Source organism: Pelodiscus sinensis, chromosome 12 (genome assembly GCF_049634645.1).
Source record: "Pelodiscus sinensis isolate JC-2024 chromosome 12, ASM4963464v1, whole genome shotgun sequence".
Taxonomy (NCBI): domain Eukaryota; kingdom Metazoa; phylum Chordata; order Testudines; family Trionychidae; genus Pelodiscus; species Pelodiscus sinensis.
In genome coordinates this window covers 34,288,788-34,314,720 of record NC_134722.1, presented here as the reverse complement: position 1 = coordinate 34,314,720, position 25,933 = coordinate 34,288,788, and the positions used below count along the sequence as shown (strand labels likewise).

General features: G+C 42.7%; 1 protein-coding gene across 15 annotated transcripts in view; it reads right to left on the bottom strand.

Annotated features, from left to right (window-relative positions):
- Positions 1-25,933, bottom strand: part of FTO (FTO alpha-ketoglutarate dependent dioxygenase) — a 397,366-nt gene that overhangs the window by 242,754 nt on the left and 128,679 nt on the right. For 11 of the 15 annotated variants that reach the window (XM_075940285.1, XM_075940291.1, XM_075940286.1 and 8 more), the window contains one exon: positions 7,352-7,471. The exons of the other annotated variants lie outside the window; for them this stretch is intronic. In XM_075940285.1, coding sequence (XP_075796400.1) covers positions 7,352-7,471 — 120 coding nt within the window. The remainder of the gene's footprint in view (positions 1-7,351; positions 7,472-25,933) is intronic. 15 annotated transcript variants of the gene reach the window in all.

Below are 25,933 nucleotides of genomic sequence, written 5' to 3'. Positions count from 1 at the left end.
ATTTGCAGCTATGGTAAAAATCACATGCGGTGACTGAGGCTGAAAACAATGCTTAAAGTTCGCCACCTAAATACTTATTTTAAAACACAGAAATGTCAATCTGTCCACCAGATTGTAAAAATCAAGCTTAAATTACTTGCCTAGATTACACAAAATCGGCAATGGAACTAGAATGGAACCATTTCCAGGCCTAATCCAACCAGACCACAGTGTCTTATATTGCTATTCACTGTATTATTCTGAACTTACCTGTAAAAAGCAGGCTGTCATTTTCTAGTGAAATGCTAGAAAAATTGTAGTAGATACAAAAAGAGATAGTCACCCAATGATTTTGCTAATAAGAAAGGATTGGTGATCACACAGAATAGGAACAACACAGTTCCTGGAAACAGTGACTGCTAGAAAAGCATCTTCTCTTTTGACCCTACCCACATTTAGAAATTCTAAGTAAACTGCAACTGCATCTGTTTCACTATTCAGAATTTCCACTTGGCCTAGGCAGCTACTACAGGAATGGTAACACCTATTAAAAATAATGATAAAGTCACTAAAAGGAGCTAACAGTAAAAAAGGTATTCGCTGTATTGTGAAAAAATTACAGCAAATTATGACAATTTTATCACAGTTATTTGATTTATTTCCCTTAGTTTATAACATAATAAAAACTTCTCTGGTTAGAACTTTTTTTAAACTCAAAACAACATATTTTTTACACACACACAACCTAAATAACGAGTACAAACAAAATAGAAGTTTTGTGTTTCTGATCATTACTGTTGCTCTGCAACTCAAAACTAATAGCCATTTACTTGAAGTATATCAGAAAATAAACTGAATAATTGGTCTAATTTATAAAAAAAAGTTTCAACCACACAGCTATTGCTTTTTTCTATAAAAAGCAGAAAGTTATCACAATCTTCTTCAGATTTATTAAATTAATACAATGAAATGGCTATAAAACTTATGATGAGCTTTTGGATCAATAATCCACCTATTAAAAATGACAGTACAATAATACCACAACAGACAAAATATAAATCTTTAATAAATAACCGATCAAAGATAGATCATGCGCTGTGGTGCGTGTTTGTTCATCCAAGAGATTAGCATAACTATAGCATACCCAATATATATAAAACCCGTGCTAGCTTCCTGACTGAAGGCCCAATACTGATTCCAGATGAAGTCTAGGATATAATTCCTATTGGTTCTGATGGGGCAGTATAAAGCACTGAAGACATACTGTATATCTATCTATAGCTTTGTATAATTTCTTTAGTTAGAAGAATAGCTCAGTTCATAACTACTGCAATACACTAAGGTATGCACACATGCATATGTGGATGTGCACGCATATATTCATGCGCACAACAAATAATGTGCAGGCACATCTGTATGCCTGTATAGAGTGCCAGTCAAGTATACAGGGCTCAATATGGGCACAGAAATTAGATTACATAAATCTTATTGTAGAATTGGGATGTGTGTATTTTAGAGAGAGACAGACAGACAGAGGGTTACTTAAATAATATTAAATTTTGTAGCAGAAATCAGCAGAAGTCTAGTAATTTAAAACTGCATGTAACCCTCCCTGTCAACCACACACTTACCTTACACCGTTGCACTAACTCCCTCCCCAACATGTATCTGATGCCCTTTCATTTGGGGAAGCCAGGCCTCAAAATTGAGTTTGCTGGGTTATGCCAATCCTTATGTTTTCAAGAGTTGTTTTTTTAAGTACAATATACCATAAGAGTTACAGGGTATTTCATCGCATCACTCCCAGTTAGTAATAGAAATGTTAGAAGTGCTTCATGCCAACAGAGCTCAGATCTCAACTAGCTCATGTAAGGGTTAAAAACAGAAAGTGCTATCCACTGGTTTGCTCTGATGTTCCTGTAGATATTGTCACTGGATGTATCCTCAGTAGAATTCTATTCAACACCTCTGTCTTTAAGTACAAAGCTGTAGGCTGTAGCAGCTTTAGGAAACATAAGTATCCTTTTTTCTACTGCACAGTATCTGTGTGTGAAATTCTCTAAAGGGGTTTAAGTATTTACCCTGAACACTATCAGGCAGTTTTAAAAATTTTCCTTATCCTGTTGCAAAAACACTTCAAAGAGAATCATAAACACACTCCTTTGTGCTTTCAGCACACATTTTGTTTTGGAGGCTTAAGTCTGAATTCTCTCAGATTGTAAATATATTTTAGGAAGATGTGATACACAACACTTTTTTAAAATATATTTTGTAAATGATTCTCTAGTAAATTATGCTGAACATGCTCTCTCTTTTCTGAGGACTGGAAATACTGGAGTTTAAGAAATTAGTGAGCTAGAAAAAAGAAAAAAACTGAAAAAAAAACCCAGACGTCAGTATTAGGTTGTTGGTTTTTTTGTTTTTTTTTTTTAATAAGGGTAAATTTGTAGGAACATTTCAATGCTGGTATGCATAAAAATTGACCTAACAAAAATATTTAAAAGGTATGGGAGAAGCAGATATGGAGAGCCCAAGAGTTGTGGGTGAATTTCAGTCCTTACGTAGCCATGTTTTGCAGTTCAGTAGGCAAATATGATCACCTGGTAGTTGGAGGCCTTCCATTATATGACTATGACAACTGCAATATCTAACACAATGGGAAAGTTAGAGGTGGAATTTAAGCCTTAATTCTACTTTTGACTGTCAATGTCAGATCTTTATACTATCTGATACTTATAAAATCCTTAATATTTCTTCAAGGCTTTGAAAATGTAACTAATTAACCTGCTAATTTCTTAAATCTAAATTTAGTTGTTCAAAATTGCCAAAGTAACAGAAAAGTCAGAGGATTTCTTTTTAAAACACAGATTATTTGCTTTATTGATCATCATGGTTATTTTGGCACTGATTTGCTCTCATGTACATAGACATTAAAACTTGTAAAATGTTGGGAAAAACAAATTATGTTACTATCCTGGGCTGAGATCCTATATCTCAATCTTCAATCTAGACTCAATTTTTATCACCAATGTATAAGATCCCAACAATCATGACTTATAGCAGAAACTCTGAAATATCTCTCAATATAGCAACAGTTGCCAATAATAAAATAGAATTCAAAAAGGAAAGAAAAATAATTTAACAAGTCAATATTTTGGTCCTCCTATTCCAATTTAAGTGTAAAGAACTATTGAAAGGCAATACTGAGCATAATAACAACAGGAAGAGTGTGATTAGCTGTACTATTAGTAAGAATATTATTATTATTAATAATAATAATAATAATAATAATAATAATAATAATAATAATAATAATAATAAAATCCCCCCAAATTGTAAGATGAAACAATTGTGTTTAAAGATACCAGATTGTATGAAATGACACTTAATTTATTACAATCACATACAATTTATATACTCCTGTATGTACAGAACATTTATAGATTAAAATGAATGGTATGTTGTATTTAATAATTATTAACTGTTTAAGAATGCCAAAACAGTAAAACAAATGGCATGAGATTTCCTGAATTTAGACTACTTTATTGACAATTAATTGCCAAGAGCTCAAGCTTAGCTCCTGTACGTTTCATGCTTCAAGTGAGACCTTTTTACAGGAGGCCAACAGTTGTTATTAAATACAACTCCCAGTCACTTCTACATTTCTGTACATTTTAGTGCCATGATTTTCCTCCTCTTGCCAAATCTCTAAATAAATGGGTGGGATTAAATGGAGCCTAGCCTACCTAACATAATTATATATGTTGTAATTTTATATTGCAATGAAACTGATACATTTTAATAATTGCAGTCTTGGCTCATACCCACTAAAGTCAATAAAGGTTATTAAGGCCAACTGCTATATAAATATGTTGCTCCATTGCTAAATGGACTGTCAAAGTAGGAAATACAATTTATCCTATAAAATGCTACTAGTGTCTTCATTTTTTAAAAAGGAACATTAGATATGTTAACAAAAATCTTAAACATTTGTCATTTATATACAAAATCAAAGTCGATTCACTTTTCAACTCAAACAAACTGTATCCGTGATTTACATTTTACTTTACCAAATTTAATTTAGAGTTAAAAAGACTTAGGTTTCCCCATTTCCTTATTTTTAATTCTTTCTTTTCCCACAGCTTTGGTGCAGTATTAAACATTTTATAGGTAAAATAAATGTCAGTTTGTGAGGTTTGCATGATATCAGATCCTGAGAGACAAATTGTCTCTCCACTGAATCTCAGAACAGCCATAGCAAGACTTCTTCCCATCACATGAGATTTCAGCTTTTCAGACTTCTCTTTACCCAGAAAGCAAAGCTTGTACAGTCCCTTTCAAATGGTAACTCTTTCTTTGAATTCAGTCAGCACTTATCCTGATGTTGCACATGATAATGTGTTAATCTTGGATGACTTCTTTTTAAATACAAAAATTTGAATAGCCTTCATATTTTTAAGGGGGGAGGAAGGAAGGTGAAGACTGGTCAACCTGCTTTGGATTTAATGGCTCAAATTCATGAGGTAATATTATGGGGAAATGTGATGTTTTATCAGAATGTCATTCAAATGAAAGGTTTAACATTTACATCACAAGAGTAAGCCCTGGGTAAAACTATCCTAAGGGAAAGAAATGCCAGGAATAAACATTATGATAAAACAGGGTATAAAAGTATTAAATAGAGCCCTGAGTTTAGGAAACATTGGGTTAAACTTTTTAAATTATTATTCTGTTGTGATGTGGGAGAAAATACAGCTAGCAGAATCAGAAGCAGTTTTTGAAAAGTATAATTTAAAAAAAATAATTTTGAAACAAGAAAACATAAAATAAAAACAAAGAGTCTAAGACCTGCATTCATAACATTCTAGATAAATACATATAAAATGCATCGGAGTTGTACAACTCATATAGAGGTGAAGAAAAAACACAATGCTTTTTAAAAGTATTTCCTGAAATACTTAAATAGTGCTCCCATACAGACAAAATTAGCAGTAGCACATCACATAAAATTTAGCTTTTTTTCTAAATTATCCACTAAAAGATTTTATAATCATTCATTCAGTTAAAATGATTATAATTTACAGAAATGTATTGACTGTAGACTGGCAGGTACCTCCAAAAATGTTTTGATTTAACTTATTTCAATAGAATCCAAATGTGCACCAAAACACTGCACTTTTTAATGTTAAATTGCTGTTGAATTTGTTAACCCACAATTGATTTCCTGTGTTATGGAATCTTAGAGATTACAGCTAACTTGAAGCAACAGGGATAATTCTTGACAGTTAATGCTACATTTCTATGTATTTTCTCAGTTTTGTTGTTTCATTAAAACTACAGCTCAACAATGCCCCCTACTGTCAGTTTTTAAATGAATGTGGTACATGCTGCAGGTATAAACAGAAAGAACAGAAGAGAAAAAGGCTGCCTCTGGGTCCCACATCCAGTAAGCACCAAATTTACTTAAAGACTCATCAAAACAACAGACATTCTCAATTAAAATTCTCTACTGTCTCCCTCAATAGCTGAAATTAATTGTGATAAATCTGTTAGAAATCATAAAACATTAAAGCAATTTTTAAAATTTAAATTAGAAGCAGCTTCTGTCTTGGCCTAAACCTTCAATTTGCTGATAAATATCATCCTGAGGCCTGTTGAAAGGAGATACACTGACGCCACCATGCTTCTAATTAGAGACACATGGTAATGTCACACCAATTGCAGAAAACCTAGCTCTTGAGAAATCCTGAGTTTGCTGTTTTTCCCAGTTCCCAACACACAATGGTTATAAAATAACAATCAAACAATCTTGTGCCTGCTTCCCCAAATCTTTGTGTTACAAGAAAGTAGACGGTTATTTCAAAGAAAAATAAACTGAAAAGCTCTTTAAAAGAAGATAAAAGTAATGTGAGTTCCAAAAACATCAGCAAAATTGGAGTGCAAGTGGATTTAAACAGAAAAGATAAATGCATTAAAAAATAAAATAGCTACAAATCACTTCCTTTTTTATGGTAAAATCCAGGACACACTGATTTCTTTGTGCAGCTGGAAGAAGAACAAACATCTAAGTCCTGGTTTTCAGCAGTATTTTGAGTATTTGCAATATCAGTTGCTGCAGAAAAAGCTCATATTGTAGAACTTGAGCTCCAGTAGGCAAACACATTTCTCTGTTCATGGTGCATTGCAAACTGTCATCTGCTATTGTTGGTGAAGGAAGAAACTTTGCTCTAATTGAAAGTTACACATGGGGCCTGATCTGTGTACCTATAACTACCACTGATGAGTTGTAACTCTCAGGATTGGACTCAAATTCAATGCCACTAAAACCTAATTACATAAATGAGATATTCAGGTTCATTGATTTCGATGGGCATTTGTTCAAGTTTAGGGCTACAAAGTTATGCCAACATAGCAATGTCAGTCAGATGTGTGATGAAGTGTGATATCTGATCAACATAGCAGTAAAGTGAAAAATTCCTAGAGTAAACAACAAAAACTACATTTTTGCTGGTGTAACTTATTTCATTCAGGGTACTGGAAGAAGCTATACCAGCAAACAGTATAAGTTTGCTGGTATAAGTTTTGTCCATGCTAGTAACTCTTTACTATTATATCTTACTTTCAAATCATTCCATGCAGAGACCTGACCCTAGTTATAGTCATCTACAGCCAGTCACAAGTGCACAAACTTATTGTAGATAGGTAATACTTGACACTATGGTAAACTGTGTTGGTACGGAATTTTCTAAATATTTTGCAGTAAGACATCACAGATTGCAAAGGTGTAGCTACATTAATGGCTGGTCACAAATGGCTGCAACAGGGAGAAATCCCCAGTGTAGACAAAGACAGAGATATATTTTCAAAGGACATGGGGATTTTAGCCACTTAACTAGCATTGCTCAAGACACTGTTTAGCATTCACTAGCATTCTTCTCCATTCTTAGGCCAGCACAAGAACTGGCGAAAGTGCATACAGATGTTATTACCAATAGATCAGTGGTGCTATCTGAAAACTGGGAAACGAGCTGAAAATTTCCAGTGAAGACAAATCATTAAGTTAGTATTAAGTAATAATACAGTACTTTGATATCATACTTTATGGTAGTCAGAAAAACTGTAAGAAGCATCTCCTGTTTTTTTGTTTTTGTTTTGTTCATTTAGTTTTGCTATATTATTCCTTCTCCTGCTCTATGGGAGAATTGGAAGGAAGGACTGGCATTATAAAGAGTATACAAATAATGAAAATTTAAAGCTTGATTCTACAAAGCAGTTTCAATGGACGTTCTTCATGCAATGCAGAAGAATTAAGTTCTTAAGAAGTCTGCAGAATTAGGTTCTAAAATAGTTTAGGCTATTTGCTAATACTTACCATAAACTCCATTTTTTTCCAAAACTCTTCCAATTTAGCCATTGGCTCAGACCACCAACCAGTGCACTTCATATAGCGTTTGCCTTGAAACCAAAACTGCCTAAGCCACTCAAACTCAACCTGAAAAAAGATTAATCATGTGTAAGAAGGCATACATAATCTGTGCTCATTATTTGGAAAAATACATGAATCTATTCACATATCTACTGCTACTTATATTATAGAGGTATGTTTCTCCAGTTTCCAAAGGCAACTTTACACATAGAAATTCAAGCTATTTTTTATTTTCTTTTTCATGTTAATGTATGATCTGTACCAAAGCCTGCCATAGTCAATGCAAAACTTCCCACTGATGTCAACTGTCTTCAGATTAGCCCCAGAGTGCTTATAAAAGTGCATGATAGCTCTGGAATCCCAAATCCTGTCTTCTTCACCTACAGCATAGGTACTGTTAAGATAGAAATCGTGCAAGTCTCCTCACCACACTCAAACATACCTCAAACCTTGACTTACTAGAACTAGACTATCACTCTGGGAGAGAAAAAAGTTCAGTTCCCATCAAGTTTCCCTCTAATCTGTGCAGCTGCTCAGCTGCCTAATGAGTCCCATGCGGGATCTCAAGGCTGCCATGCAGGGAGCTGCCACAGCTGTGGTCGGGTGAGACCCATGCTGGGGCTGGAGGAGTGTACCTCTCCCCCATCCACAACAGCACCCTGATGGCAAGATGCCTCCTCAATGTTCTCCCCCCCCCCCCCCCCCACACACACACATCATCCTTAGCAGCATCGACCTCCGGTAATTGGGAGAGAGGTGCCCCTTTGTTCAGCCTAACCTAGCATTACTGGACCTGCCACAACTGGCAGAGAGATGCCTCTCAGCTGACTAGGAGCTGCTGCAGTGAGAGAAGAGGGAAAGAGGAGCCTTCTCTCCGAGGGGAGCCTATACCCAAAACTTCTCATCGCTAGCCACAGCTTCATCTCAAAACTCTGCCCCAGCCCTGAGCACCCTCCCAAACTCCAAGCTCCTCATTCCCAGCCTCACCTGAGCCTGTGGCCCCAGCTAGTTCTCTCATCCCCCCACCCAACAACTCAGCCCCACTCCCACCACACATCATCTATATGCACCAAAATGGAAGTGATGTGTCACACGCCATCTCCATATTGGTACATATAAACTACATGCTTATGTGGCTGCTGTAGAGAGATTCAAAGGCCACCCAGGTGATAAGCAGATTGTCCACATGCAGGTTTTTTCCCCTACTGGTGGTTACAATTGCACATTCCTTAATGCACATAAAAATTATTCTGCACGTGGATGGAAAAAATCCACACGTGGATGGAAAAAATCCACACATGGATGAAAAAGATTAGCGTGAACATTTCGAGTGAACTTCTTTAGCACCTGAGGCATAAGGCACATAACACAATAGATAACTTGTGGGGTTGTTTTTAATACCATGCTATCGCATAATTCAGAAGTGTAGTTATAAAATATAAAGACTGTATAATACACTGATTATTGTTCAAGAATAGTTATTCCATTTATCTTAATACCCCCACGGTCTCTGTTTTTCATTTTGTTGTTGTTGAAATTTTTATTAGTGACTTACAGTTCTGGTCTCTTAGAATTTTGTATTTATCTTTGTTATGGTAGTTATGTTTCACACAGAGGCTCAAAGCTGCCTTAATCTTCATCTGTTACCACAAGGAATTCTTTTGTTTACCCCTTCTGAACTCTGATGAGGCAAACAAGGGCAACCTATGATGGTGAAACAATCATGAAAATGGCTTAAAGCCCTCACCTGAAAACACCTTTTAATCAATAGAATAGCTACAAAAGACTGAAAGTTGTTTTAGTTGACACTAACTAAATGCCTGTTTGATATATATAACTGATTTAAATAAAAGCTGATAAACATAAAAGCTATATATACACAATATTAAAACAACCCCATTGGTAAAACATATCAACAGGATTAGAAGGCATTAGTAGAGGTAAATCTTAAATGTTTTGAAAGGAAGCTATGAATGTCATTCAGCTTTTTAGTATTCAGGTTTAACAACATATGTCCTTCCTAATAAAGTTCAAGTAAAGTTTATTGCTCTTAAAGCATTATCCAGGTATCAAGTGTCAAGATGCATTTTGTCAGGTTTGCCAGGACTGATTTTCAGGTATTCTCAGAACTAGCATCTTCCACTGCTTTAACTGGAGTTCTGGGTGCTCAGCACTGCTGAAAATGATGCCCAATGATAATTTTGCTGGCCTCCTGTACTAAAAAGGCAATACCCTATAATGCCTGGCAACCATAATGTTTCAGGAAATAAACCATACTGGGTCATTAATCAATAAAGAACTCTGCTTTAAAAATAAAATAAAAAAATCAATGTGACAATATGACCCATTGTGACAAGAATGTGAATTTAGTCAATGTGACTTTTGACTAATTATATTGATTTGTTCCCTTGATCTATGTAAATTAAATCTAATTTAAATCTTTGGCACACTGGTTACATTTTAAATGCATCTTGAGCTTAACTGACAAGCAGTAATGGAAACTGTGGCAGCACCATTTACTAGCACAGCATGAATGCTGCAACTACAGCCATGCTGCTTAGTGGCTTGTGACCTAGAAGAGCTGTATTATTCTCTAGGTTGTAGAGGTAAAATTTAGTGGTAGGGTAGTTAATTTTGTGCAGGATCAGTTGGTCCCTCTAGAGGGGAGCGTGACAACCATGCCAAATTGTGACATATGTGCTTGTTTAATGATATGGACTACTGTTCACTAGAGATCTCAAACTGAGGTCCAAATTTATTTTACCTAGTGTCTCAACTTAGCTTCTATACAGAGTTAAATAAAGATGAAAGGTCAATCAATGTTTTATCCATTATGTTAGTTGCTAAGCTGCTCTCCACAAACCAGTACAGGGAGGCAGTTATTTGGCACCTAGAGCAAGAACTGAAAGTCAGGAAACTCTTGACTCTGCAAAGGAACCTCTGTATGTCATGATGTCTCCATTTCTTTAGTCATCTGCAGAAGGGGGTTACTACTAGTTATTTTTGTAACAGGCCTTTTGGGATTCTCAGTAAGATAAATACATTTTTTTAGATTAATGCCTGGTATCTATTTATCTTCTATATCACCTTCTAGACATACCCTGAGATAAGCATGTGCTAAATATTTCCCCAAGGTTCTTAGAAGCTATAATCAGAGTCTCTCCCTTTTCTTTTCTTCATTAAAACAAAGCAATTCTTTAATAACACCTTTTTCAACAAACCACCTACAAGCACTACTTCATCTCACTTCAGAAGAAAAAGGACAATAAACGATCCAATCTGCTACATGCCTCAGGATCTCTCATTCCAGATACTTTCAACTCACCTAGCAACACTGTCAACCTATCCAACCACTCTCTTAGCCCAGCAAAGGAATCTGTCCTATCTCAAAGACTCTTCTTCTGCCCCACTACTCTTACGAATATGATTCAGTTCTGTGGAAATCTGGAATCCTATTTTAGCCGCCTCTGCCTGAAGGAATACTTCCAACACACCGATGTACAACACACCAACCTTGCTGCTTCCCCCCTGCCAATCCCACAAGAGGAAGGCTTCTTTGTGGACCCCCACTAACGGTCATAACAGGAGTCTTGATTTCTACATCAAGTGCTTCCACAAACATGCTCGAGCTAACACTGTCAGCAAACAACAATATATAACCTGAGTCATGCCGAACGCAATACTATATACAGCCTCAAAAACCATCCTAATGTCATAATCAAGCTGACGAAGGAGGCACTGTAGTCATCATGAACAGAACAGATTATGAACAGGAGGCAACCAGACAACTCACCAATACCAGATTCTACAAGCCTCTCTTCTGTGATCCCACTAAAGAATACCAAAAAAACCTGAACCAACTGCTCATGAAGCTCTCTGATGCTACTCAAGACCAAATTTACACTAAACCTCCTCACCCCATACCCAACCAGGAGTTTTCTGTCTGCTACCCAAGATACACAAACTTGAAAATCTCGGATGACCCCATCATCTCAAGCATTGGCACACAGTAGGATTATCTGGCTATACTGACTCTCTCCTCAGACCCTATGCTACCAGCACTCCTAGCTACTTCCGCAACACCACTGACTTCCTGAGGAAACTTAAAAACATCAGTAATCTATCCCAAAATACCATCTAGTCACTATGGACACAGAAGCCCTTTACACCAACATTCCACATGAAGATGGATTACAGGCCATCAGGAACACCATCCCTGATGATAGCACTGCACACCTGATTACAGAGCTCTATGACTTTGTACTCACCCACAACTACTTCCGAATCAGAGACAATCTGTATATTCAAGTCAGCAGCACAGCCATGAGCACGTGCATGGCACCACAATATGCCAACATCTTTGTGGCTGACCTTGAACGTTTCCTCAGCTCTCGCCCCCTAAAGCCCTTACTTTACTTACACTACAAGAATGACATCTTCATCATATGGACCCATGGAAGAGATTATTGAAGAATTTCACAAGGATTGCAACAACTTCCACCATACCATCAACCTCAGCCTGAATCAGTCCACATGAGAAATCCACTTCCTTGACACCACAATACAATTATATAATGGGAAAATTTCCACCACCTTATATTGGAAACCTACCAACTGCTATACTTACCTTCATGCCTCCAGCTTCCATCCTAGACACATTTCTCAATCTGTTGTATATAGCCAAGCCCTAAGATACAACCAGATTTGCTCTGATCCCACAGACAAAGACAAACACCTACAGGATCTATAAAGAACATTCCTAAAACTGAAATACCCACCTAGAGAAGTGAAAAACCAGATTGATAGAGCCAAAAAAGTACCCAGACATGAATTACTTCAAGACTGACCCAAAAGAGAAAACAACAGAATTCTACTTGTCATTACCTACAGTCCACAACTTAAACCCTTCCAATACATAATCTACAACCTCTCTTGGAAAATGACCCCTCACTCTCAGAGGTCTTGGGGGAAGGCCTATTCTCGCTTACAGACAACCCACCAACTTGAAACAATTTTTTCTGGTAACCATGCAACACAGCTACATCAGAAGCATCTAGGAACCCAGCCCTGCAATCAGCCCCGTTGCCAACTCCGCCCACATATCTATAAAAGCAAATTCATCACTGGACCCAACCACACCAGCCACCAAATCAGAGGCTCATTTATCTGCACATCCAGTAATGTAATCTATGCCATCAAATGCCATCAATGCCCCACTGCAATATATATTGGACAAACTGGACAGTTCCTACGGGAAAGAATTAATGGACACAAATCATATCTGAAAAGGGAACACACAAAAACCTGTTGGAGAACACTTTAATCTCCACCATAGACACTCATTCAGGCCGTGGTCACCAACCGGTCGATCGCGATCGATTAGTCAATTGCGAGGGCTCGACCAGTCGAACGCGAGGCATTCAGGGGCCCCTCATTACCCCCCATCCCCAAGAAGCCCCACTACCTGCCTCCAGTGAAAATGGAGGTAGTGCCACCTTCTTGTGGGGTGGACAGAAGTCCTGCAGCTGCGTGCCACTTCCAGGGGTTCCAGAAGTGCGCTAGCTGCTCCCCTCCCTCAAGTCTGGGGCGTGCCGGAACTTGTGGGCGGTCCCCAGAGGAGGTGCGCGCCAGGGCTTCCCTCCTGAGTGGGAAGGAGCAGCTTGCCCTGGAGGAGGTGTGCGCGGGGCTTCCCTGCGCCGCGAGAGGGGGAGTTGGCCCTGGAGGAGATGCGCACAGGGGCTTCCCTGCGCCGTGGGAGTTGGCCCCAGAGGAGGCACGCACGGGGGGTTTCCATGCTCTGTAAGGGGGGGGGGGAAGCCCTGGGAGGAGACTGGTGCAAGAGATTCCCTGCCCCCACTGTCAACCTGTCCCCTGCTGCAGAAACCTGTCCCCTCCCTCCAGCACCGTGTCCCCTCTCTCGTGTTCCCCACTGGCACCCTGTCCCCTGCTGCAGAACCCTGTCTCCTCCCCCGCCCCCACGGCACCCTGTCCCCTCTCCCCTGTGCCCTGCTGCAGAACCCTGTCCCCATGCCAGCACTCTATCCTGTGCCCCAGCACACACTAGCACCCTTCCACAGTACCATGTCCCCTGCTCCCACCAACAGTTGGGGCCACATTAGAGAGGCTTGGGGGGGATTGGGAGGAGCTATTTTCCCCCCATCTCCCTTGTGTGGCCGCAACTGACTTTTCTGTGGGTCAGTGACCCCCTGACTCAAAACAGGTTCCCTGCCCTTCCCATAAATAAAGACAATGCAGAAACTTTTTGTGTTTGACATAGTGTTTTATTTAAAAATGAAGCCTGGCCAACAAACCCCCAATTGGGGCCCAGTCCCCATCTGGCATCAACATTATGACACTCCTGCACCCAGGGGCAGATGACCGTCTTGCGGGGCCCAGGCAGCATAATCTTGCGGGGCCCCCCTTTGCCACGGCGCATGCGCGGGGCTTTTTGAAGTGCGGGGCCCGGGGCGGCCGCCCCGCTCGCCCTGCCGTATATCCGGCCCTGCCTGCACCTCCCCCCCAGAACCTAGATCTGAGCCTATTATATACTGGAACCCTCTGCCCTGAGCCCCTCACATACCCCAACCCAAATTCTTGCATCCTTACAGCCACAAGCCTGTGGCTTGCTTAGTACTGCAACCCTCCATCTGACCCCAACGCTTCCCAGCCTGGAACCCCTGCCTGAGCCAGCATCCCCTTCTCCACCTCCTCCTGCATCCAAATTTCCTCCCAGAGCTTGCACCTCTCACCCCTTCCCACACCCAAATCCCTCGTTCCCACCCCAGGGCCCAGACATCCTCTATCAACCCAGTGAGGATACAGCTAGACTGCAGGAGTTTTTCCAGGATTCCAGAGATATCCTGGAAAAACTCTTCCACATCCAGAGATGCATTTGTTCTTCTGCTTTTTTTAGTGGAAGAGCAAACATTCTCTTTTGGTAACCCCTATATTCCTCGTTCCACAAAGAATACGGGGGATTCCAAAAGAAGGGGCTTTTCTAACATTTGGTCCAGTCTAGACAAGCCAAATGTTGGAAAAACCTCTTCCTACATAAGAATTGGGGAAAAAAAAGTGACAGAGTGTATAAGGGCTGGGGATAGCAAGTGATGGAGAGGAGGAGAATAGAAAGGGCGGGGCTTCAAGGAAGGGGTGGGGTCTTCGGGGAAGAATGGGACAGTAGATCTTTGCTTGTTCTGAGATTTAAAAAGTAATCTTGGGTGTAAAAAGTTTGGAGACCACTGCATTAAGGGATCTCCCAAGTTGCTTTTTTGTTATAGACATATTCCACAAGCAAAATAAACAAAGAAGGATTGGGACTCCATTTCATTCACAAGTTAAATTCTCATGCAGATGGTTTAAATCGCGATATTGGATGGCTGGGACATTATCAACCAACCAAACAATGAAGGTGCCAATGGTTCTTGATGTCTGTACAGAATCTCTTGTTAGTACTCTTCCTTTCCAAGTGCAAACTAACAGTTCGGCTCTTTTTACTATCTAGTCTTTAAGGTGCTGTTGTTTTTCAGTTTTTCCTGTTATAGACTGGCTCGGCTTTCCCTTTTAAACTTATCTACCCACTGCCTCTTTCTCTCCCCGCTCCTCCCATATTTTTTTACCTTCTCCCCTCCCCCCTCTTCATCCTTCCCCCATTTATTCTTGGATCTGGACTTCCAACACTCCAGTCATCTGAAGAAGTGAGCTGCGCCCACAAAAGCTCATGATACCATCTACATGTTTTATTAGTCTTTAAAGTGCTACCAGACTATAAGTTTTTCCTGTTCCAGACAACCTACACTACCCCTCTGAACCTTTTTCTTTGATCAATTAGAGGTTAATGAGGCATTTGCACCTGCCTTCCTACATCCCCCTCTACAAACAGGAAGATTCGCAGAAGAAAAAAAATCAAATATTGGAAGGTTTTTAACAAGGTAAAGAGAACAAATTCAGTACAGAAACAAAAGGTCTGTTATATAAATAATTAGGTTTAACATGTCAGGACCTAGAATAAAATTAAATAAGACAGAGAGAAAGGCAGCATCTCCAACAGATGGAAGTCAAAGTTAAGGATGTCAACATGTAGATGACTACATGATTAACCAATAAGCCTGGGCTTTCCAGTTAATCATGTTGACTACACGCACGCACTCCTCCCCTGCTGTATCAGAGGCAGCAAGGCAGTGGGGAGTAAGAGCCAGTGCCCTTAAAAGCCAGCTCCCCACAAGCACTGGATCCACATATACCCTGTACTCCTGCACTGCTGCCTCTATCAGTGAGAGCGTTTACACTGCAATGCACCTTTTGTCAGGCAAAACACCCAGTTTTGCAACAAAAAACTTCCTGTCCTGTGAGAAATTTTTGTCTTTTACCCTCCCTTTATTGTTGACAAAGAGCCAGTGTGAATCTGATGTTGGTTTTGTCAAGAGAAGTGGCTTCCGCCAGTATCCCACAATGTAGGGCTGAAGAATGAAACTGCCCTTTTAATGAATTATATCTACCAACATGATATTATGCAAAGCCCTTCTGAATTGCGGCTCAATTTTTATGAATGGGATTTGAATTAATGTGTTAGTAACCTGTTAAGAATTGCTTTTTGAGGAATCTGTTGTTGTAACTTTTTTTATATTGTCACTGAACCACATTTTAAACTGTTAATAAATTATAACTAAAGTGACTCCATATAGTAACTGAAACCCCATTTCAAATTTTGTCCTATCTTAACTCTGTTTAAAATAAGATGTGTGTCTATGTAATCTCATTTAAAAGTGTGAATGTGTGTGTGGGGGTGCAAAGTGATCTGTCCCTGAAGCCACCCTGTCTGGGTGACCAGCCTACCAGCACTAGCTTGATGGCCAAAGAACAATACAGACAAGTCCTGCAAAAGAATCCAACCAAGAAAGAGAGACAAAAGCCCCATCAAGAAAAGACCACCTATGTCCCATTTGCTGTTAACTGATGACTCATTGTCATACAGTGCCCTGGGGCAGCAGTACAGGACAAGATCTGTGGACTAAAACATATAAAAAGAAGGGTGCAAAACTATAGGATTGGGTCTTTCGGCTCTACAATCATCCTCCAGGAGCATCAGTGTGCACTGGCATGATCCAGCTCCCTCCTCATGTCTAGACCACCTGACCTGCGTGAGCAACCAAAGCTGGTAATTATATCCCATCTGTAGAACTGTGTTTAAGAGTGTGTGTATGTGTGGTGGATAAATTTAGTAGCTAGGGACAGTAAATCAATTCTGCTTTCACAATAAAATAAGATTCTGCTACTTCTATTTCTAGAAGTGTAACAATGCTTGCCCAGTTGGCTGTGCTCAGTATTTTGTGATCTCTGCTACCTTGCTGGCATGCACCCTTCCCCTTTCAAAGCTCTGGGAAGTATCTGACATCTGAGAGTACGTCTACACTGCAACACTATTTCAAAATAACTAGTGCTATTCTGAAATAACTTAGTCCGCCTTAACACAGAAGGCAGTTATTTCAAAATAGTGTTAAGCTGGAGAACTTCTTATTCCGACAAATCATTGGAATGTTCCTGTTCTGTCCTGTCAGGAACACAGTGGCTGGCAGACTGCTGTTATAGGCGGAGGGCTGGAGAGACTGCTGTGCTGCTTTGACATTCCTCAGCATGAAGAGCTCACAGAATTATGAGGGAATCCCAAGAAGAGCAGGGATCAGCTCTGCCTTCCCACAACACTGCACTGTGGAATGCTTACCCACATTACTTTGCTCTATCTTGACAGGAGAGCTAGCAATCTGGCCATGAAATGTCAACAATGGGAGGCAGAAAAACTGGTTTCTCTGGTTTTCACTTTTGGTGACTTTTTCATGTTGACAGCATTTTAATCGCCAAACCTTCCCAGTGCAGCATTGAGCCAAACAGCCAATCTAGATATGTGCCTCTCTCTATATACACACACATCTAAAATGTAGCTGACATCAGTGAATAGTCCTATACCACATTTGAGTATCAGGTTAACAGCTGTGCCTCATCTTTGGCCACTCTTTCTCTGATACAGTTTTATGTTGGAAACTTCCTTCTACTAAAACTAAATTGAATTCAAGTGTAGATGCAGGCTTGGTAAGAATGGTAATAAACCTACATATAAGGACAATTAAAAATAAAATAAAACCCTCCACTTTTGGCCTGATTTTGATCTCTCTCTCTTTTTACTTCTGATTTGCACCAGTGTAACTGAAACTGGAATCAGGCTTGTTACATCTAACATCAACCCATCATCAGGTTCTCCTTTAAACAATGATTAAAGGCTGATTTTTTATTGAGCAGTAAAAGGCCAACAGCATCATTTGACATTTTGTGAGCCTGTGCTCCTCAGTCAATTATTTAAAGGTATTGGTTATTAAATGCCACCTACATAGGTGATCTATATTTCTTCTCTTTTGTACCAGCCAGCCACCAACTGTGCTGTCATTTCATGCTGATGTGGTAAAACACCCAATAACCTTACTTTTGCTGTGTATATCACCACTCTTCCAAGCAGAAAACAAAGAATTTAACAGCACAAACCTCTTTCAGATTTAGCTGGACTAGATTGTTCTACATCATTCCATATTCAGGAGTATACTCAATCTACTTTTGCCATAAGGAAGTATTAGTTATATGCAAGAAAGTGACTGTTGCCAGTCTAGAAGTACAGCAAATCAGCAGAAATGGGTGGGAGAGGGGGGAAAGAGAAGCAGAAGGGTCATGTATTTCCATGAAACATCATGTGCAGGAAGGGGCAAAGCAGCCAGCCATGCTGCCCAGCTGCTGCACTCTCCTAGGCAGCCTCCAGCTCAGGCGGGCTGGAACATTTTTCTAATGAGGGCACTGAGAAACACTGACTCAAACTGTAAACCCTGTATATAATGGAAATCACTTCAAGCCACAGGATGCTGCAGCCATGAAGTCTGGTCTTTTTCAGGCTTTTACCCTGTCTTATACAGGATTTCACAGAGAAGGGGAATCCTGACCCAAAAGGAAGTTGCAAGTGGGTCACAAAGTTATTTTAGGGGGAAAATGTCATGGTATTGTTATCCTTACTTCTGAGCTGCTGCATTCAGAGCTAGGCAGCTGCATTCAAAGGTAGGCTTTTGGTTGGGCACCCAGTTCTGTGGTAGGAGCAAAGAAATAAGGGTGGCAATACCATACCATTCCATCTTTACTTCTGTTCAAGCTGGTGGCAGCTCTATCTTCAGAGCTGGGCTCCCACCCAATAGCTGCCACACTCTAGATGCTCAACTGTGAAGTCAGCAGTGCCATTATCAGCACTGCAGAAGTAATGGTAGCAGTATTGCAATCTTCACTACAATAATGTTGCAACTCCATCACAGCTCCTTTTTGTGTCCGGATCCCTAAAATTACAACACCAAGAAAATTCAGATTTAAATAGCTGACATCAGGGCATTTATGATTTTTAAAATCCTATGGCCAAGAAATTGACCAAAATGGACTGTAAACCTCATGCATGTTCATGTTTTCCTCGTGTATTTTGCTTTAGCCAGCACTATAAGTCTCTCAATTAATTTTATGTGAAGAAGAAAATTTCAGGGGAGATGATGTAGCCAAATCCTAACACCAGTGAAGCCAATGGCAGATCTGGCATATTCTTTGCTAGAATCAGGATTTGGCCCCTTTTGTGGAAATTATTGTGTGCTTTTTCTATAAATAATATACAGATTTTGAACCTACTTGTTGTATTAAACCATGAAACTACAGAACTTTATAATAGAACTTGTATTAAAATGGCATGTGGCTTTTTCCCCAAAAAGAATGAAAGACCTGTATTAACCTCACAGACATTTATGGTTCCAGTTAATAGTGATACACAGCAAAGAAACTTATATCCACCACAGTGTAAACCACAGAAAACTTGCCTACTTGTGTGGGCAATATCTGACATAGTACTTTGACATATGGAATTAATCCCTCAAATGAAAAGGTGACCCTGAAAAAAAGTCAAAAGGGAGTGGATGAGTGATTTTCTTTTCATATGGAATATAGATCCAATGTCTATTCAGTCAGCGTGTACAATATATATTGCCTAACCAGTGATTTTTCAGATAGTATATCCCATATGAATACTTGTCTGGAGCCTTTTCACTAAATCATGACCAATGAGAGTGGCAGGGGAACATGGAGCCATGTGTTCCCTCCGGGAGCAGGGCATCAGCTAACCCCCATCCTCCTCCCTGACACCATCCTCTTGTCCCACCCTCACCTTGCAATAGTACCACCAACACTCTCCTACACCCTCCCTCCTTCCCAGACCCTGCACCCCCACCCCAATAACAGTTTAAATACAGTGAATTAAGGATTTATTTTATGACATATTATATACATTCAGTAGTCTATAATGGTTTGTACATACAAAATCTTTAGTAATGCACTTTGTTTACCTTTCATTATAATGAATATCCACAGTCTGGAAAATTCCATAATTCAGAATACCTTGTTTCCCAAGACTGCCAGATTAAAGGGATTCAAATCTATTATTTGAAGTATTGCAAGTTTCAGGCTGATTTAAATACACTGACAGACATTTCAACCAAAATCAAGGAAGTCAATCTTTCTCCACCTTACTATCCTCAGCTGTACCAAGATTAAAACACAGTGTAGCCAAGAACCTTTTCCTCAATGTTTTATGAAGTTGTAAAAGTTTGTTTTGTTTTTGGGTAAATATATCTTATGAAATAGAAAATATTTAGAGCTCTGACGTACTGGTTAAACTTATACAAGCAAAAATCCAAAATAACTCTTTTGGAATATAAAAATATCATAGACTCATAGAACACTAGAACTGGAAGGGACCTCGAGAGGTCATTGAATCCAGCAGTCCCCTTCCCTCATGGCAGGACCCAGTACTATTTAGACTATCACGAACTGATGTCCATGGAACCTGCTCTTAAATCTCTCCAGAGATGGAGATTCCACAACCTCCCTAGACAACTTATTCCAGTGTTTAACCACTCTAACAGTTAGGAAGTTTTCCCAAATGTCCAACCTAAACCTCCCCTTACTACAGTTTAAGCCCATTGCTTCTTCTCCTGTCCTCAGAGGCCAAGGAGACCAATTTGTCTCCCTTCTCCTTGTGACACTCTTTTAGATACGTTAAAACTGCTATCATGTCCCCTCTCAGTCTTCTCCTTTCCAAACTAAAGAAGCCCAAATCTTCCAGTCTTCCTTCATAGGTCATGTTCTCTAGACCTTTAATTATTCTTGTTGCTCTTCTCTGGAACTTCTCTAATTTCTCCACATCTTTCTTGAAATGTGATGCCCAGAACTGGACACAATACTCCAACTGAGGCCTACTCAGTACAGAGTAGAGCTAAAGAATGACTTCTCGTGTCTTGCTCACAATACTCGGGTTAATGCATCCCAGAATCATGTTTGCTTTTTTTTCCCCAACAGCACCACACTACTGGCTCATATTTAGCTTGTGGTCCACTGTAGGGGGGGAGGTGGACGGGTGGAGTGCCAGTGTAGCTTAACTCGCACGCATCCAGTTTTTATATATTTTTTTTAAAAAAAGGGAGAGGGAGACTCTGTATGTATAGACACAAGGAGAAAAGAGAAAAGGTGAGAGCGAGATCAGTCCCTAGCGCAGAGATGGACGCAGGTAAGCTGCTGGAGTGGCTTGCTGACAGCCAGCGCCAACAGCAGCAACAGCAAACTCAGCTCCTCCAGCAAATGGCAGAGCAACAAAAAGAGCAACAGAGGCTGGTGAGGGACTTAATGGAGCAACAGCAGAGTCAGATGGATAGGTGGGTGACGCAGGGGGCAGTGGTTTCAGGGGGCCCTACGGGCGTGGTTGGGGAAAACGTAGGCGTGGGACCTGTCTTGGCCCTGCCCCTGAGACTGGTGAAAATGACTGCGAGTGATGACCCGGAAGCCTTCCTCGTGACTTTCGAGAGGGTGGCCATGGCAGCCAGGTGGCCCGAGGAGAACTGGGCGACCTTGTTAGCCCCCTACCTTACGGGTGCCGCGCAAGGGGCCTACCGCGGCCTGTCTGCGCGGGATGCGCTATATTATCATAAGGTAAAAGAAGCCATTTTAGATCAGGCAGGGATTATCCCGGAGACCCATCGGCAGAGGTTTAGGGCGGAGAAGTATCGGCCAGGGGAAAGACCCAGGGCGGTGGTGCAAAGACTTAAAGACGCGGCGGTATGGTGGCTGGAGCCAGAGCGAAAGACTGGGGGAGGGCACACCCTGACCCGAAGAGAGGCAGACGGCCGTGCTACAATGAAGAGGAGCCTGCACGGGAAGCCCAGGCCGGGGACGTGACGAGTGTCAGAGTCGGACGGGAGATTCCGGAGGCCGACTCCGATTTCGTAAGGGAGCAGAGGGAGGATGAATCCTTGAAGCACGCCTGGGAACAAGCGGGAACCAAAGAGGACCCCGACGGACAGGGGGAGCAAGGGCCTCGGTTTGAGGTAAGGGGCGAGCGCTTGTACCAGGTAGTCTCCCCTCCGGGGCAAAAAGAAGGGGTGCAGCAGCTCCTGGTTCCTGCCCGAAGGCGATGGCTGGTGCTGGAGGCGGCCCACACCAATCCCTGGGCAGGACACTTGGGGACTGAAAAGACTCTGCAGCGTATACTGCAGATATTTTATTGGCCAGGGATCCATAAAGAGGTTAAAGACTTTTGCAGCTCCTGCCCGGAGTGTCAGCGGGTGGCGGGGAAGAACGTGGCCTGTGCTCTGCTCGTACCCTTACCAGTGGTGGACGTACCCTTTAGAAGGGTCGCACTGGATCTGCTGGGGCCCCTGGAACGGTCACGGCGGGGCAACTGCCATATCTTAGTGCTGATAGACTATGCCACCCGCTACCCAGAGGCGGTTCCGCTTCGCAACACCAAGGCCCCGACTTTGGCGGGGAACTGGTCAAGGTGTTCGCCAGGGTAGGCTTACCCCAAGAGATACTGACAGACCAGGGGGCGAACCTGACAGGGCGGGTCATGGCGGAGCTCTGTTGAAAATGAAACAGCTCCGTGCCTCCGTATACCACCCTCAGACGGATGGGTTGGTAGAGCGTTTTAACAGGACACTTAAGACCATGCTTAGAAAGTTCGTAGAGTTAGACCCCCGGGACTGGGACCAGGTCCTCCCGGCCCTCCTGTTTGCAGTACGGGAAATACCCCAAGCCTCTACCGGGTTCTCCCCATTTGAGCTGCTCTACGGGAGACAGCCCCGGGGGATCTTAGACCTAATCAAGGAGGAGTGGGAAGAACAGCCCACGAGGGTACGAGGGACAGTGCCGTATATTATGGAGCTGCGCGAAAGAATGAAGGTGGTGGGCGAACTGGCTCAGGAGAACCTCCGCAAGGCCCAGGCAAGGCAGGCGCACTATTACAACCAAGGGGCACGGGCGCGGACCTTTGCTCCGGGGGACCGAGTCCTACTGCTGCTGCCGTCGGCCGAGTCAAAACTGCTGGCAAAGTGGCAAGGCCCCTATGAAGTAGTGCGACAAGTGGGCCCAGCTGACTACGAGATCAAACTCCCGGACCGGCGGAAAGGAACACAGATCTACCACATGAACTTGTTAAAAGGATGGAGGGAACAAGAAGGCCTCATGGTCAGCCTACAAAGGTCCGAGCCAGAGTTGGGACCCTGGGGCGGCAACATCGAAAACGCCGGGAAGGAGGCGACGCTGGGAACGGAGCTGACGGCAGCCCAAAGGGATGAAATGAGGAACCTGCTGCAAGAGTTCGTGGGGGTGTTGTCAGCCCAGCCAGGTAGGACGACGGCGGGGTATCACCATATCCAGACTCCACCCGGCCAGAAGGTATGAGAACCCCTCCGTCCTTTACCCCGAAAGATGTGGGGACCGGTTCAAGAGGAGGTAAACACGATGCTGAGGATGGGGGTCATAAAGGAGTCCAAAAGCGGCTGGCGGAGCCCCATAGTGCTCGTCCCCAAGCGGGACGGGACCTTACGGTTCTGCATTGATTTCAGAAAGGTTAACGCCATTTCCCGTATGGACGCCTATCCGATGCCCCGGGTAGAAGAATTGCTGGAGAGGCTGAGGCAGGCGCAGTTCCTGTCAACATTGGACCTGACGAAGGGGTATTGGCAGATCCCACTTACACCAGCGTCGCAGGCGAAAACTGCCTTTGCCACCCCGTCCGGGCTATATCACTTCCTCACGATGCCCTTCGGTTTGAACGGGGCGGCGGCCACCTTCCAGAGGGTAATGGACAGGGTTCTGAGAGACCACCAGGCATACGCCACCGCCTACATTGACGATATTATCATATACAGTGCATCCTCGGAGGACCATCTAGCACACGTCCGGAATATTCTTCAGGCACTAGAGGAAGCCCGGTTAACGGCCAACCCTAGTAAGTGTGCGTTTGGCCAGTCAGAAGTGATGTACCTGGGGTATGTGGTAGGAAGGGGGTGCCTGAAGCCCCAGGTAACCAAGGTGGAGGCGGTGCAAAAGTTCCAGGCTCCGTCGACGAAAAAGCAGGTGAGGCGGTTTCTGGGCCTGGCCGGGTACTACCGTCGGTTTATACCGCAGTTTGCCACGGTGGTGGGCCCACTGACGGACTTAACGAGGAAGGGCTGCCCAGAAAGGGTGTAGTGGACACCACGATGCGAAGAGGCCTTTCAGCAGCTAAAGCGGAGACTTACTACGGCACCGGTGTTGGCACAACCAGACTTCACTAAGCCCTTTATTGTACAGACGGATGCGTCAGACACCGGGATCGGGGCAATATTAGCCCAAGAGCAGGGAGGGAGCGATAGGCCCATCTTATACCTGAGCCGCAAACTAGTCCCAAGAGAGCGGCGCTACTCCATGATAGAGAAGGAAGCCTTGGCCATTAGATGGGCGGTAGAATCGTTGAGATACTACCTACTAGGAAACCCATTCAGGCTAGTGACAGACCACGCACCACTAACATGGAGCACAATATGAAGGAGGCTAATCCTCGTATAATGAGGTGGTATTTGTTTTTACAGCAGTACTCGTTTAAAATAGAACACCGGCAGGACGAGAACATACAAACGTGGGCTTTTTATCAAGGGCGGCCGGGAGGGAGGAGACAAGGGAGGAGGTGAAAGAGACCCCGGGGGAGGGGTGTGATGGGGGGACTCACCCCCGCACTAGCGGACGCGGGATCCGCAGCCCCGCGCCCCGTGTGGAGGGTCAGCTGGCGCCGGGAGGCCGACGCCGCACGGCAGAGCAGCCAGCAGGGTCAGGGGAAGCCGGCGGGGCTGGCGCGCATGCGCCCGGCAGTCAGGAGGTTAGCGGGCGGGTTTTAGGACCCAGAAAGCCGGTGGCGGCCCCGGAAAGGGCGGGGGCTGGAGGAACGCCGAGCGGGGAATTTAAAAGGGGGGAGAAAGAGACGGGGGGGGAGGCGAGCGGAGAGCAGGGGAGATTCTGCTCTCAGCCTGCTCCGCAGGACAGACCGCAACACCAGCTGGGGACACAGCCAGGAGAGTTCGTGGAAGGAAGGCGACCGATGCGGGGGGCCGAGGCGGCACAGAGAGAGCCAACGGGAAGCCCTGCGGTGGTGGCATCGCCGGACCAGCCAGCGATCCGGAGCAGCAGCGCTGTGGACGGGGCGCAAAAGGAAGCCTCCGGTGGGATTGGTGAGGACGCGGGGAAAGGACTGTTGGGAGTGGACCGTGGGAACGGCGCATTAGAAGCCGGGGGCAGGGAAGCGTCGGGGTAGTGGCCCTCGAACTGGAGGGGACCCCAAGGCCCCTAGCAGGCCACCCGGTTACACTCCCTTATCCACAAGACTTGTTATCCTATCAAATAATGCTATCATATTGGTTTGACATGATTTGTTCTTTACAAATCCAGGCTGGCTGTTACCTATCATTTTATTATCTTCTAGGTGTTTGTAGATGAATTCCTTAATTATTTGCTCCATTACCTCCTGACACAGAATATAACTGTCCTGAAAAGCACCACTGAAATCAGTGACAAAATTGGTAAAAAATGTAGTGCTACAGTGTACTAACTACTCAGTGTTTAATATACTGAATTACTAATTACTCAGTGCAGCTAGAGATACTGCTATCAGGAGAACAAAAAACAAATCAAATCTGTTGTTTTTAAATACCCTACAAAGTGTTGTTGATTCAACCTTTAGGGAGACATCACAAAGAGAATGTAAGCATGTTTACCAAACCTTCTGCAAGATATTAATGACTGTGTCATATGGCAGCTCTTTCCTTTAACTCTGAGAATCAGTAGAACAACACTCCCCAGGATACAACATAATTCTGTATATCAGATAAAGTTACAAATTTCTCAAATCTTTCTACACACTGCCCTCTAACCTGACAGCCTCCTTGATCTATTTAATGTGTGTTCTTGCTAAAGACCATTTCTGATCTGAAAATGGGTGCATTCAGTGGGATTCCTTGAGGGCATATTGGTTAACCAGCATGATCCTCAGTACAGGATGAGGGCCATGATCTTATTTTCAGGAACCTGATTTCTACAGTATTTTCCTAAGTACCGACATTAAAGCAGACTCTGCGTTGTCACACATCTGCATTGAAAATGATTGGC